This window comes from Oncorhynchus mykiss, chromosome 2 (genome assembly GCF_057628025.1).
Source record: "Oncorhynchus mykiss isolate SJ-2025 chromosome 2, ASM5762802v1, whole genome shotgun sequence".
Taxonomy (NCBI): Eukaryota; Metazoa; Chordata; class Actinopteri; order Salmoniformes; family Salmonidae; genus Oncorhynchus; species Oncorhynchus mykiss.
In genome coordinates, this window is record NC_143023.1 from 88,548,401 (window position 1) to 88,564,031 (window position 15,631).

Sequence of the window (15,631 nt, forward strand, 5' to 3'; positions counted from 1 at the left end):
ATCTCATGAAAATGTAAATTGCAGATTATTGTCATTTCAATGTCCAAACACTGAAGGAAAAATGATAAGTACGCCCTCTGCTGATAGATTCGAGGAAGGTCATTTCGAGAACAAGCCTAATGTCTTGCATTTCTTGGAATTAGAATACTGAAGGTTAGATTTAGGTTTGGGTTAGGTTTGTGGTTGAAGCTACAGTAATGTTGGGATTGAACCCGAATGTGAACATGAAGCTAGGGTTACAGTTGTGGTAGACGCTACAGTTAGGGTTGAACCGGGATGTGGGCATAAAGCTATAGGCTTAGAGTTAGGGTTGTTGTTGAGGCTAGGCCTGGGGTTGAACAGGGATGTGGACATGAACCTTAACCAAAACAGAGCATGGGTTGCTGTCATAACTTGACCATAAACTGCTTACAGATTAAGGAAACCAATAGGTAATTCGGGTGAACTATCCCTTTAACATAGCAGGAACAGCACCATCTAGTGTTCAGAACCTGGTCATATCAGAGTGCAGGATGGGACATAAACCTAACAACTTCAATGACTAACTTCTCGAACAGGGGAAAAAAACACCACCAAATTCACTGAGAATACATTACAAAGGATGAAGAAACAATAATCAAAGCCGCAGCGTCATACTAATTGTCGAACACTGAGATGTGATACTGTTTACTGGTTGTTAGGTGGGATTGTCATGGGGTGTGGGGGGTCCGTGGGTGGCTTTTTACAATGTCTTTGGATTTCTCATGTCTTACTCAATATTATACGTTTTTTTGTTCCAAATTGGATATTAGGTACTATATAGTATTTTATTGAATATTATATGAATCCTATCAATTAAAATGGGCAATTTGGGTGCAATCATTTAGCTTAATTCCTCAGAGATTAAATTATATTTCTACAAATGAATGTTGCAGGAATGCTAATCTTATCCGTTTCTTACTACAGAAATGATTTCAGAACAATCTGAGATGGCGGGTGTGGTGGCTTGCTGAAATTACATGGAACGACCCTTACAGACATTTAGATAGAGCATAAGCTCCTCCTCATAAATATGGCTCTAAGTATTCAGAGAAAGATTCCATTTGTTAACTTATGTCCACATTATGAAAACAATAAAATATTAATAATAAGTGATACTGACGTGGTGGTATACACTTCAAACTTCAACAACATATTTTTATTGAAGAAATAATGTGAATTTTATAAAAATCTTAACTCAAAAGCTGTTAATGACAACATTTACTAACGTTAGTGGGATATTAAAAAGAGTTCTCATGAGCTTTGTTAGTCTCAGGATTCCCCTGTAACCCCAGACCCACACCACCATGGATATGTATAGACAACATGTGGGAAAAAACCTGTTTCCCACCGCAGCTCATAGACATCCACACACAGATATACCTCATCAACTGGCCTAACGCTTTGCCATACTGAGAGGCCATTGTCCACTCAAACCTGGGAAACATATTGCTGCTAAATGAATTTGAGGTTGAGCAATACCCAGAAAATGTGGTTCTTTTAGACTACCTCCTTGTTGTTCCCTACCCGGTTTTGTTCTTTGGTGCAGGGACACAAGACTTGCCATTGTAACAGCTTCTCCTATTTATTCTATTCTGTTAACCCCTTTTAAGAAGTGTGGAAATTCCATCACTCCAAGGACGGGAGTTTTCTTTACAGGGTGCCACCTATTTGCTGCTCATAAAACAATATTTAGGTTGATTCAGTGCATTGTGTGCGTCACCTCACTGAATGGGCCCCATTCATGCAGGGTGAAGGGTGTAGCGTGGGGCTATGCCGAGGTAGCGTGGGTCCCTGTGTTCTGGGGAGGGGCTGTCACTTGTTAGCAGGAGTGGTAGAAAGGAGGCCTGCCAGCGTCCTATGCTTGGGTTAGCATTGAGGTGATTTAACTGCATAATCGGATTGAAACTGAGCCACGGTATTTATGTCAGTTCACATTTCATCAAATGGGGAGTGTGAATTGAAGTCGACAGTACAGAGGGTTAATCCAGAACTAAAGCCAAAATAATTAGGGGCTCCATCTAATCCACTCGCCATTCTACAAGCTGGGGAGAACATTGAAATGAGACAACGCTTTCTGTTGGCAGGCTACTATGGCCAAAACATTTAAATGGGCCAATCACCTCCCAGATTCTCGCCCCTGCCAGGCTCTTAGATGCTGTATTGGCTCTTTGAGCATGAAAATGAGTTTTGCTCCATGATTGCAGTAATGAATTTAGCAATGAATTTTAAATGAAAAAGAAACACATGCACCAATGACACATCAAACTGCTGAGGAATGCATAGGATAATGGTTTGTGATTCAATTAAATCCAAATAACTTATAGTTCATAAATGATAAATGATTAGTTCGTTTTGAGTATAGTTTAGTTTGGTTTAAACTTTAGCCTCTAGTTTTAGTTTAGGAATTGAATGCTGAATGGATGTTAGCCATGCATTTTTCTCTTTTATGTAGGCCAACGTGAATGAGAAATTAACGAAAGCAATCCAAGGATTTCAAATGAATGCTTTGAATATAATGTAAAATATAAAAAGGCCTGCTGGATTTAACCCTTCACTTAATTGGACGTTTAAAACGTCAACAAATATCCATTTTCTACCTTGACAAAAACTGCAAACTTTAGCACGTATTCTTTTTTTACAGACTTTTCGTTATATCTGAAAGTAATACAATGTGTATACTTCAGTGTCCTGTCCCCTAAACTTTTGAATGGGCTTGACAATTATATCCCCGAATTTGTGAAAATGCAGTAATTTAAGATAAGGTGGGGTCCAAAATTATTGTATCCTTTAATAAAACTGAGCAAAATAGACTTTATAAAATAAATAATGCAAATACTGAGCTATATTGTATGCATTTTCTTTGTATTTTATACTAACAAACACAATTGTACAGAGAAAGAGATTTTGTTTAATAAGTGATACATTATTTATTTTTTATGGGCTAAAAATGATTTGATCCCCTTTTTTCAATACTCCCCTTGCAAGGAAAACAGCCCTGAGCCTTTTTCTAAAATGTTTTATGAGATTGGAGAACACATTGGGAGGGATCTTAGACCATTCCTCAATACAGAATCTTTTCAGATCCTTGATATCCTTTGTCTGCGCTTACTGCCCTCTTCAATTCAAACCACAGATTTTCAATGGTGTCGAAAGAACAACACATATGCAGAAAATTGTGGCACAAATCCTTTCTAAGTCCTGGTATTGATATTAGCATTTTTTCCAAAGGAAAACAATATGTCATTTTGTAATTTGGATGAATTATCCCTTTAAAGCTGCAATATGTAACTTTTTTGCCGACCTAACCAAATTCACATTGAAATGTAAGTTATAGATCTGTCATTCTCATTGAAAGCAAGTCTAAGAAGCTGTATACAGTATCTGTTTTATGTACACTATTTCCATGCTTCCCATTCTTTACTTTCGGTTTTGTACACCAGATTCAATCTCCTGAAAATATAATATTTTTGGTTATTGAAAAGATATTTCACAGCGGTTTAGATGGTATAATGATTCTCTACATTTGCTTGTTTTGTCACAAACTAAAATTAAGCCAACTATTAGAATTTCAGCAACCAGGAAATGGCAGAGTTATTTCTGCATTTTGCACCTTTCAATGGTGTAAAAATATTGAGGTTTCCTGTTTCCTGCTCCGAGACAAGATTGTGTTGATCTGGGAAAAGGGAACAAAAAATGTATGAAACCAAGACTGAACCCTTTGGCCTGAATGCCAAGCGTCACTTCTGGAGGAAACCTGGCACCATCCTTACGGTGAAGTATGATGGTAGCAGCATCATGCTGTGGGGATCTTTTTCAGGGACTGGGAGACTAGGCAGTATCAGGGGAAAGATTACTTTTCCTAGCTGAAAACCTGCTCCAGAGCGCTCAGGACCTCAGACTGGGGTGAAGGTTCACCTTCCAACAGGACAACAACCCTAAGCACACAGCCAAGACAACGCAGGCGTGGCTTCGGGACAAGTTTCTGAATGTCCTTGAGTGGCCCTGAGTGCTGACTTGAACCCAATCGAACATCTCTGGAGAGACTACTCCCTTCACAGAACAGCGCAAACTGGCTCTAACCAGAATAGAAAGAGTGGGAGGCCCCGGTGCACAACTAAGGAAGAGGACAAGAACATTAGAGTATCTAGTTTGAGAAACAGACTCCTCACAAGTCCTCAACTGGCAGCTTCATTAAATAGTACCCGCAAAACACCAGTCAACAGTGAAGAGGCGACTCCGGGATGCTGGCCTTCTAGGCAGAGTTCCTCTGTCCAGTGTCTGTGTTCTTTTGCCCATCTTAATCTTTTCTTTTTTTATTGGCCAGTCTGAGATATGGCTTTTTTTTTGCAACTCTGCCTAGAAGGCCAGCATCCCGGAGTCGCCTCTTCACTGTTGACGTTGTGACTGGTGTTTTGAGGGTACTATTTACTGAAGCTGCCAGTTGAGGACTTGTGAGGCATCTGTTTCTCAAACAAGACACTAATGTACTTGTCCTCTTGCTCAGTTGTGCACTCCTCTTTATAATCTGGTTAGAGCCACTTTGCCCTGTTCTGTGAAGGGAGTAGTACACAGCGTTGTATTAGATCTTCAGTTTCTTGGCAATTTCCCACATGGAATAGCCTTCCTTTCTCATAACAAGTATAGACTGACGAGTTTCTGGCCATTTTGAGCCTTTAATCGAACCCACAAATGCTGATGCTCCAGATCGTCCAGTTTAAAGAAGGCCAGTTTTATTGCTTCTTTAATCAGAACAGTGTTCAGCTGTGCTAACATAATTGCAAAAGGGTTTTCTAATGATCAATTAGTCTTTTAAAATAAAAAACCCGAATTAGCTAACACAACGTGCCATTGGAACACAGGAGTGATGGTTGCTGATAACGGGCATCTGTATGCCTGTGTACAGTTGAAGTCGGAAGTTTAAATACACCTTAGGCAAATACATTTCAACTCAGTTTTTCACAATTCCTGACATTTAATCCTAGTAAAAATTCCCTGTCTTGGGTCAGTTAGGATCACCACTTTATTTTAAGAATGTGAAATGTCAGAATAATAGCAGAGAGAATTAATTATTTCAGCTTTTATTTCTTTCATCACATTCCCAGTGGGTCAGAAGTTTACATACACTCAATCAGCATTTGGTAGCATTGCCTTTAAATTGTTTAACTTGGGTCAAACGTTTTGGGTAGCCTTCCACAAGCTTCCCACAATAAGTTTGGTCAATTTTGGCCCATTCCTCCTAACAGAGCTGGCGTAACTGAGTCAGGTGTGCAAGGCCTCCTTGCTCACACACGGTTTTTCAGTTCCACCCACAAATGTTCTATAGGATTGAGGTCAGGTCTTTGTGATTGCCACTCCAACAACTTGACTTTGTTGTCCTTAAGCCATTTTGCCACAACTTTGGAAGTATGCTTGGGGTCATTGTCAAATTGGAAGACCCATTTGCAACCAAGCTTTAACTGATGCCTGGAGATGTTGCTTCAATATATCCACATAATTTTCCTCCCTCATGAAGCCATCTATTTTGTGAAGTGCACCAGCCCCTCCTGCAGCAAAGCACCCCCACAACATGGTGCTGCACCCCCCCCCCCCCCCCCCCCCTTACGGTTGGGATGGTGTTCTTCGGCTTACAAGCCTCCCCCTTTTTCCTCCAAACATAACAATGGTCATTATGGCCAAAAAGTTCTATTTTTGTTTCATCAGACCAGAGGACGTTTCTCCAAAAAGTACAATCTTTGTCCCAATGTGCAGTTGCAAACCGTAGTCTGGCTTTTTTAAATGCCGGTTTTGGAGCAGTGGCTTCTTCCTTGCTGAGCAGCCTTTCGCCTTTCAGGTTATGTTGATATAGGACTCGTTTTACTGTGGATATAGATACTTTTGTACCTGTTTCCTCCAGCATCTTCTCAAGGTCCTTTACTGTTATTGGATTGATTTGCACTTTTCGTACCAATGTACGTTCATCTCTAGGAGACAGAATGCATCTCCTTGAGTGGTATGATGGCTGCGTGGTCCTGTGGTGTTTATACTTGCGTACTATTGTTTGTACAGAAGAACGTGGTACCTTCAGACATTTGGACATTTGATTTATTATGATTTTCCCATGATGTCAAACAAAGAGGCACCAAGTTTGAAGGTAGGTCTTGAAATACATCCACAGGTACACCTCCAATTGACTGTCAATTAGTCTATCAGAAGCTTCTAAAGCCATGGCATCATTTTCTGTAATTTTCCAAGCTGTTTAAAGACAGTCAACTCAGTGTATGTAAACTTCTGACCCACTGGAATTGTGATAGTGAATTACTTGTCGTGAACAAATTAGATGTCCTAACCGACTTGCCAAAAATATAGTTTGTTAAGAAATGTGGAGTGGTTGAAAAATGTGTTAATGACTCCAACCTACGTGTATGTAAACTTCTGACTTCAGCTGTAGATATTCCATTAAAAATATGCAGTTTCCAGCTACATTAGTCATTTACAACATTGTCTACACTATTTCGGTTCAATTTGAAATAATTTTAATGGACAAAAAAAACCAAGTGCTTCTCTTTATAACAGGGACATCTAAGTGACCCCAAACTATTGAACGGTAGTGTATGTAAATATTCTATTTCACTTTAATTTTAATACATTTGCAAAAATGTCTAAAACAGTTGCTTTGTCATTATGGGGTAATGTGTGTAGATTGGATTACCCCACCCCCCCCCCCCCCACCCCATTCTAGAATAAGACTAATGTATCAAAATGTGGAAGAAGTCAAGGGGGTCACAATACTTTCTGAAGGCATTGTATTTGTCTTCTACGATGTGTAATATTGGGATACAAACTCAAATTTCAATACATTCACTGTCTGACGTGGTACATGTGTATTCTTTTAAGCCCATAATCTATTGAGACGAGACCCAGATGGTTGGAATCTTACAATGTTTTTTCATCCAAAAGGAGTTGGCAAGATAAAGGTTGTGGACAGGCAAGAGGTCAAAACCAGATCAGGGTGACATAATCATGTGAGGTGTATACTTTTGTTTCAAAGTATATTTATTTGACTACCAAAAAACACTGACCCTGATTTAGCCCAATGCAGTAAAAGGTCAAATCTACTTGAATCTATAGCAAGACTTGAAAATGGTTTTCAAGCGAGGATGTTCTGGTGTTGTTCGGGCAATTCAAAGTACTGATTGGGGACTTATTTGTGGAGAGATTTATTTTTCTGAGTGATTTGTAATGTTTTATTTGTGCTTCCCATGACTGTGTTGTATTTGAATGTGTATATACACTATGTATATATCTACCTTGCCCTAAGTGCTGTTGTCTGTGCCCAATGCTTGTACCATGTTTTGTGCTGATGCCATGTGTTGCTACCATGTTGTTGTGTTGCTGCCATGCTATGTTGTCTTAGGTCTCTCTTTATGTAGTGTTATCTCTCTTGTGTTATTTGTCTTTTTTACATTTTTATCCCAGACCCCGTCCTGCAGGAGGCCTTTTGCCTTTTGGTCGGCTGTCATTGTAAATAATTTGTTCTTAGCTGACTTGCCTAGTTAAATAATAAAATAGAGCATACCAAACATTACGAACACCTTGCTTTTCCTTCACTCTGCGGTCCAACTCATCCCAAACCATCTCAATTGGGTTGAGGCCAGGTGATTGTGGAGGTCAGGTCATCTGATGCAGCACTCCATCACTCTCCTTCTTGGTCAAATAGCCCTTACACAGCCTGGATGTGTTTGGGTCATTTTCCTGTTGAAAATCAAATGATAGTCCCACTAAGCCCAAACGAGATGGAATGGCGTATGGCTGCAGAATGCTGTGGTAGCCATGCTGCTTAAGAGTGCCTTGAATTCCAAATAAATCAGTGTCACCAGCAAAGAACCCCCACACCCTCACACCTCCTCCTCCATGCTTCACTGTGGGAACCACACATGCAGAGATCATCCGCTCACCAACTCTGCGTCTCACAAAGACACGGCGGTTGGAACCAAAAATCTCAAATTTGGACTCATCAGACCAAAGGACAGATCTCCACCACTCTAATGTCCATTGCTTGTCTTCTTCTTATTGGTTTCTTTGCAGCAATGTGAACATGGAGGCCTGATTCACGTAGTCTCCTCTGAACAGTTGATGTGTCTCTGAACTCTGTGAAGCATTTTTTGGACAGCAATTTCTGCCCCAAACTTTCTGTTTCTGTAAACTTTCCGGTTCTGTAGAAGAATATGTTTCAAAGTTATAAACATAATTGAAAATGGTCCAAAACATTATATTGCATGAACAGTTTGATTTTGAGTTCTGATATTTGGCAAGCATGGTAAACAGTAGAGAAGTAACTTGTCCTAAGGCAATGTGTAAAACAAAATCCTGATGGTGGCACAGTGGGCCCAGTTGATCTCTGGCATTGCTGCTTACCCTCTCGCTTTGGCTCTTCTCTGGTGTAGCCTACATTCATGAATTTGCTTAGTTGCAAAATACTAATATACACAAACATAAAAAACATTGTGCAAAATGTTTGACTGTCCATGTTTTTATTACTATTCCAGTTATTTCTTTCTTTAAGAACACATTAATTAATTAATTGAGTTGGCAGTAATTTTGTTTGAGAGCCACCAGTGATCTGCATCAAAAATCCAGTGCGACGTTTGCGTACTATTTTCTTTCGTCATCATTCTGCGACAGGCTTGCCAGCACACAAAAACCACAACACAGACACTCAAACAAAATAAACGTTGCTGATTGCATGTGGTTTGCGAAATATCGATGTTGACACGTAGCAATACCAGGTAAGCTGAACTGAACCAAATGTAGACTGATTTTCTTATATGGGCTTGTGTTTTTCTCTTAGCTAGCGTTAGCTATCTAAGTTAGCATCTGAGCCTACCAATAAATGAATTGTGATAACGTTAGTTAGCTAACGTAGATAATTAGTGTGATGCATGTGCCAGATGCAGTACTGTAGATAAAATGCCAAAGGCTGGGCAAGCCTTTCGTGTGACAGCAAGTTTTCGTTTCAAGGCAAACTACGCTAGCTAGCTTGCTAACTGACGTTTTTGACGTCTGACGTCTCTTTTTTGGTCACATTTTATTTTATTGCAGAAAAACTGGTATGCATACAAGAAATATACAAACAGACAATGATAACATATGCTAGGGGGTACAACAAATTACAGATTATACAAATACCTTAAAAGATGCACACATTGATTGTTTTAGCAGCTTTCTTATTAGAAGAATATATAATGGTTTAATGTACTGCTCGAATTCCTTATAGAAAACACGGAAGAGTGGTTAATTACAAGTGAATTTACATTTATCAATATGAAAGTTTTCCATTAGCACAATTAGATTGAGAATTGTTTTTCTTTATCCTTTTTATAGTTAAGGGAGCAGAACGTTCTCCCATTAAAAAAACAAGTAATCAAGAATATTAACAATTATTCAACTATGAACATCTTTCCATAATTTCTTTACATGTAGAAACTGTTTCTGGATGCTCAACATAAAAAGTACTGTTCATGTCTGAGTGTCTTCATGTAATACTTACAGATCATTCTGAATTAGACCTCTTTGACCTTGTTAACAAGCAGGTATTTATGTGGTAATAACCATACTTTTTCCCGATATTATTGACAAGAATTTCAGTAAGTTGTGACATAAGGAATGGATACAATATCCCTTTTGAAATTAAGCACGTATAGATCTGTTATTCTGAGGGAGCAAGGAGAAACACATGTTTACTATTGGAGCGACAACTGGATCAAGCAAGGGCAGGTCAGGAAGGTGAGGTCTGGTTACACCTCTAAACAACATGAGAGTTCCAGATGGAATAGCATCAAAGACTATGGCGAACTCTCTAGGTGGAACAGGGATATTCTAATGAGGTAAAAATTCCTCATAATTGAGTAACAGTCTGTATGTAGCCAAATGTAGCTGCTGCTCATGTTGGTATCTGTACTGATGGCGTGATAGGGAGACATAGTAGACTGGTAACGTGTGTGCAAGCAGTTGCTCCCAACGCCACTTGGGTACACTGCAGCATCCACCGAGAGGCTCTTGCTGCCAAGGGAATGCCTGACAGCTTGAAAGACGTTTTGGACACTACAGTGAAAATGGTTAAATTTGTTAACGCAAGGCCGCTGAACTCTCGTGTAATTTCTGCACTATGCAATGATATGGGCAGCGACCATGTAACGCTTTTACAACTTACCGAAGCTGGTTATCAAGGGGCTGGTTATTGAGACAAGCTTAGTTTTCTTTACTGACCATAATTTTCACTTGTCTGACCGCTTGCATGATGACAAGTTTCTCACACGACTGGCCTATCTGGGGGATGTTTTTTCTCGCCTGAATGATCTGAGTCTAGGATTACAGGGACTCTCCACAACTATATTCAATGTGTGGGACAAAATTGAGGCTATGATTAAGAAGTTGGAGCTCTTCTCTGTCTGCATTAACAAGGACAACACACAGGTCTTTCCATCATTGTATGATTTTTTTTGTGTGTGTGCAAATGAACTCAAGCTTACGAACAATGTCAAATGTAATATAGCGAAGCACCTGAGTGAATTGGGTGCGCAATTACGCAGGTACTTTCCCAAAACGGATGACACAAACAGCTGGATTCGTTATCCCTTTCATGCTCTGCCTCCAGTCCACTTACCGATATCTGAACAAGAGAAAATGCAACAAGCGATTCTGTGAACATGTTATTTAATCATTAACCACTGCCAGGTTTCTGGATTGGGCTGCGCTCCAGAATAATTGCGCTGTTAAGACACTGATGCCTTTTGCAACCACGTACCTATGTGTGGATTCTCGGCCCTCACAGCATGAAAACTAAATACAGGCACAGACTGTGTGTGGAAAATTATTTAAGACAGACTCTCAACCCAACATTGCAGCGATATGTGCATCCTTTCAAGCACACCCTTCTCATTAACCTGTGCTGAGTTATTAACAATTTTCAATTAACAAATAAGGTTTTATATGTAAGATGGTTAAATAAAGAGAGAAATTATTGATTGTTATTATATTATTATTATTTGTGCCCTGGACCTATAAAGAGTTCTTTGTCACTACCCATGAGCCGGGTTGTGATGACAACTCACTCATTCTTATGTTTAATAAATGTATTGTGTGTGTGTGTGTGTGGCAGTCTTACAATGATGACAAAAAACTACATTTGAGAGTGTGCTGACCCTGGTACAAGAGGGGGTACGCAGCTGGAAGTTGATAGTTTGAAGGGGTACGAGACTATAACAAGTTTGGGATCCACTGCTCTAGACAGTAGGTAAATGACTTGGTGACTTTGCTTGTGTTTGTTTGGGTTTCCCCCGGTCAGGCCCCCCTGCACCGTCTTCTCATAGTGCTTTTGTGTGAGCGCGGTCGGGATGGGCCAGCAGATCTCAGGCCAGGCGGTGATGACCAGTCTACCTGAGAAGCTGATGAAACACGCCAGGCTGGTAACAGACAGCGGTTACCTCAACTACGAGGAGTTCCTGGGCAGGGTGGCAGAGCTCAATGACATGTAAGGCTGACCACGTTTTGTCATACTGTCAATATACTCCATGTTTCCACTGTTCTTTGTAATAAGTCAGTAGGCAAAGAGAATAGCTGTCTTTCATTTCCAGATGGTAGGCTAAGGCCCAAAAGTGATACCGGTCCTCCTCTGGCACTTCTTGATCATTATCCAATTACACCACTGGTTATTAACTGACACAATCCAGATTATGAACATAGTCAAGAGCTAGAGAGCGGCGATAAATTGCCTGAATTGATATAACGATAAATGGAACGTTTACATTTTTAAAATTATAATTTAAACTACTACTAATAGTTTGACGGTTGTATCTATCAATTGTCCCATTAACAATCGCACATAATAGTAAATGTATTTCATTTCAAACTTCACATTTCTATAGTATAGGCTACTTATTATTGCAGGCATTTTGCTGATATCGTTACGTGATCGGTATGGTCTGTGTCGATTATTGTCCCAGCTCTAGCTAGAGCATTCTCGGCCAACTGGAATTTAACCGAGTCTCTTCCCCAATCAGTAGGCCTTTAGCTCTCATAGGCAGTAAGTGACAGAAAATAAGGGTAGTTTGGTGTCCGTGTTGAATTGAACAGAAAATGCATTGCTTTGGTTGGACGACAGCACTTAACCAGTGGCATAAAACAAACTCTTAGATAACTTTAAGAGTGATCATAAAATATTGCAAAAATGTCATGACTCATGATAATCAAACATCCCTTTAATTGGTGGGGGTGAGCCTAATCTTCTCCATGACTATTACATTGTTCCCGTTAGTGAGTTACGGTCAAATAATTTAAACAATGTTTCTCCATGAATGTGAACTGGACAGGACAGCTAAGCTTGCAGCTGGACAGCAAAAACACCTGATCTTTGAAGTCCAGACTGGCTCGGACGCCTCTGCTCTGTGGAAAGTGGCTGTGAGGATAGTTTGTACCAAGGTGAGAGAGGGACAAACTGAATTTGGTCTCTCATGAATAAGACTTGTCTCCATTCTCGCTAGCTGTTTACTTACGGGGCATGTGTGTGTTTTTGAAACTTAAATTGTTTGTCATTTGCAGTGTGTGTTCATGGCATGTGCATGTTTTTGAGACTGAAAAGTGTCTTATTGCCCTGTGGTTTGTCAGATCAACAAAGAGAATGGGATGGTGGAGGCGTCTCGCATCATGAACCTGTACCAGTTCATTCAGCTGTACCGTGACATTACCAGCCAGGCAGCAGAGGTGCTGTCAGCAGAGGGCGCCAGGCTCCCGTCTGGAAACCTCCCATCAGGGGACTCCTGTCAGGCCAGCATGTGGATGGGCAGGTTAGTATATCACTGTGTCTGTTTTCTTTCATATTTCTGTGTGTAGTCTTGCGTTGCCATCCTTCCAAGTCTCATTTATTACTTTGCTCTTCTCAATTGTGAGAAAGAGGAAGTCTGGAAGCTGAGTGATCTGTCTGTGATGCAAGCCATTGTGTTTATTCCCATACAGGGTAAAGCAGTTGACTGATGAGGAAGAGTGCTGTATCTGCATGGATGGGAAATCTGACCTCATCCTGCCTTGTGCTCATAGCTTCTGTCAGAAGTGCATTGACAAGTGGTAAGAGAGATGGACACAAGCCACAACAGTCCACAGATAAATCTGTTGTCACAAGGTCCATTTTCATGGGTAATTTGAGTCAATTCAATGAATTGGTTTGTTTTCATAGGAGTGGGCAGAGCAGGAATTGTCCGATATGCCGCTTGCAAGTGACCGCTGCTAATGAGTCGTGGGTGATGCCTGATGCCCCTACAGAGGAGGACATAGCTGGCTATATCCTCAACCTGGCTGATGAGGCAGGCCATCCACACAGACCTTAAACTGCTCAACACTAAGACACTTTGATAAACTAGTGACAGACAAACTGACATCGGGAATAGTTTGGGGTTTTTCCTGACTTAGTGTAGGGCCTGTAGTTTTCCTAAGATTTAAAGGTGTGTATATACACTTGGTGGCCAGCTTATTAGGTACACTACCCCATTCATGAAAATGGTTTGTTTCTACAGACAGTGAGTCACGTGGCCGTAGCTTGCCATATAAAGCAGGCAGACAGGCATCGAGGCATTCTGTTCGATTGAATGTTAGGATGTGCAAAACGACTGACCTATGCGACTTTACGCATGGTTTGCTCATCGGTGCCAGGCACGCCGGTTCCAGTATCTCAGAGGCCCGGCCTCCTGGGCTTTCCAGGCATGACAGAGTCTAGGGTTGATCAAGAATTGTGCGATAAACAACAAAACATCCATTTAGTCCTATGGTCAAAAACAGCTCGTTGATGAGAGGTCGAAGGAGAATGGCAAGAATCTTGCAAGCTAAAAGGCGGGCCACAAACGGGTAAATATTGACGCAGTACAACAATGGTGTGCAGAACAGCATCTCAGAACACACAACTCACTGGTCCTTGTCACAGATGGGCTATTACAGCAAACGACCACACCGGGTTCCACTCTTATCAGCTAAAAACAAGAAGAATTGGTTCCAGTGGGCACATGATGACCAATACTGAACAATTGAGGAGTGGAAAAACACTGGCTGGTCCAACGAATCCTGGTTTGTGTTGCGTCATGCTGGTGGTAGAGTCAGGGTTTGGCATAAGCAGCATGAGTCTATGGCCCCATCCTGCCTTTTTTCAACAGTACAAGCTGGTGGTGTAATGGTGTGGGGAATGCTTTCCTGGCTCACTTTAGGTCCCTTAATATCAATTGAGCAACGTTTCCATGCCCTTTAAAATTCAGGCTGTTCTCGAGGCAAATGAGGGTCCGACCTGGTACTAGATGTGTACCTAATAAGTTGGCCACATTGTTTCCGTTCAGCTTGGTTATACCTACTCTTAGAATTGCGCTTTGAATCCTGGATAATAGTAGATGTTTTAGTATTAACTGTTATAGGCAGCTCTGTAACTGCTGTTGAACTTTGCATAAATCACTGTAGTCACATGAATACTTTAATTTTGAAATCCACACACTGTGGGAATGGTTTGTAATTTCATGAAATGTGAAAATAAGTACAATAATCTCATGGATGTTTTAGCCAGGATAAAGCTTTCTATTTTCTCTTTAATCAACATGTTAGGGTGAGATGATTTCTATCAACTATTTTGAGCTTTTAGTCTAAATGACTGTTTAACATAATTAAAACAAAACTTCTGCATTATTATTTACAATAATTATTTATTATATCACTGATACCCAGGCAAGTGCATTGGATGTTATAAATAATGTACTTTTTATTAAGTGTGAGAGACTGAGTGAATGTTAAAATAATACATATATATTTTTATTCCCATTAGATAACTAAAGATTGAAGCTGTTTTGTATATGCACTTTATTCACTGTTAGTTAAACAATGATTTAACATGTTTTAAAAAAAATATTAGTCCACAGAACATTTTTAACCAAATCTGACAAAGTATTTTGGGTTTGTAATGTTGACCAATTGCACTTTTGAACACTTTTGTATTTCGCTGTGACAATCGTATTATTATTGTGCGTCTTTGAGTAAAGCTATATCCACCACAACATAATTGATGTCCTTTAGAAGTGTAGCAGGGCTCTACACTTACAAGATGAGGAACTTTGCCTGAGGACTTGTGTTAGCAACCAGAGCTAACAACTAGGCTTTAGCTCAGTGGGCTAACGCAGTCTTCAGTTACATCAATATCCTGTGTTCAACCTGGTTGTTTACAGAAGCGCACAGCCTAGTAATTTTATGAAAGACAAACTGCATTTAGCATTTGAGTGCAATGTTCTATGGTGGCCTATAGGTGGTAGCATGTACTCTGTAACTGCACCTGTAGTTGGCTGGAGTACTTTAGAAGGACTAATTCAGGATGTTTAGGACGCAACTTGCTAGTTAACTATGATTATGGTCTTTTCTTGTTAATTGATAAACTGAACTGTCTCTGAACATTCAACATTCAACATTCATAAACCAACAACAGGCTAATAAAGAGGGCAGTTATGTCTTTTGTCTTATTTTATTACATGTTGGCAACCTCAGGTGGTTGTCAGTCTCATAGTTGACCAACTTTGTGTTTCAGGTGCATTTGTTACAGTATTTGACACAGACACCT

The 15,631-nt window shown here is 40.2% G+C and overlaps 1 protein-coding gene across 1 annotated transcript; it reads left to right on the forward strand.

Moving 5' to 3' along the window:
- Positions 1-8,588: 8,588 nt before the first annotated feature.
- Positions 8,589-15,523, forward strand: LOC110499106 (RING finger protein 141). Its single transcript, XM_021576018.3, has 6 exons — positions 8,589-8,786; positions 11,345-11,530; positions 12,369-12,477; positions 12,664-12,842; positions 13,012-13,119; positions 13,229-15,523. Exons 2-6 carry the CDS (start codon positions 11,394-11,396, stop codon positions 13,377-13,379), a joined length of 684 nt encoding a protein of 227 aa, XP_021431693.3. The 5' UTR covers positions 8,589-8,786; positions 11,345-11,393; the 3' UTR covers positions 13,380-15,523.
- Positions 15,524-15,631: the final 108 nt, after the last annotated feature.

Excerpts from the sequence above, each read along its gene's own strand:
- LOC110499106 (XM_021576018.3), top strand. The coding sequence starts at position 11,394 with ATGGGCCAGCAGATCTCAGGCCAGGCGGTGATGACCAGTCTACCTGAG. Across the intron at positions 12,478-12,663 it reads TGAGGATAGTTTGTACCAAG|ATCAACAAAGAGAATGGGAT; the intron begins GTGAGAGAGGGA and ends GTGGTTTGTCAG. Across the intron at positions 12,843-13,011 it reads GCCAGCATGTGGATGGGCAG|GGTAAAGCAGTTGACTGATG; the intron begins GTTAGTATATCA and ends ATTCCCATACAG.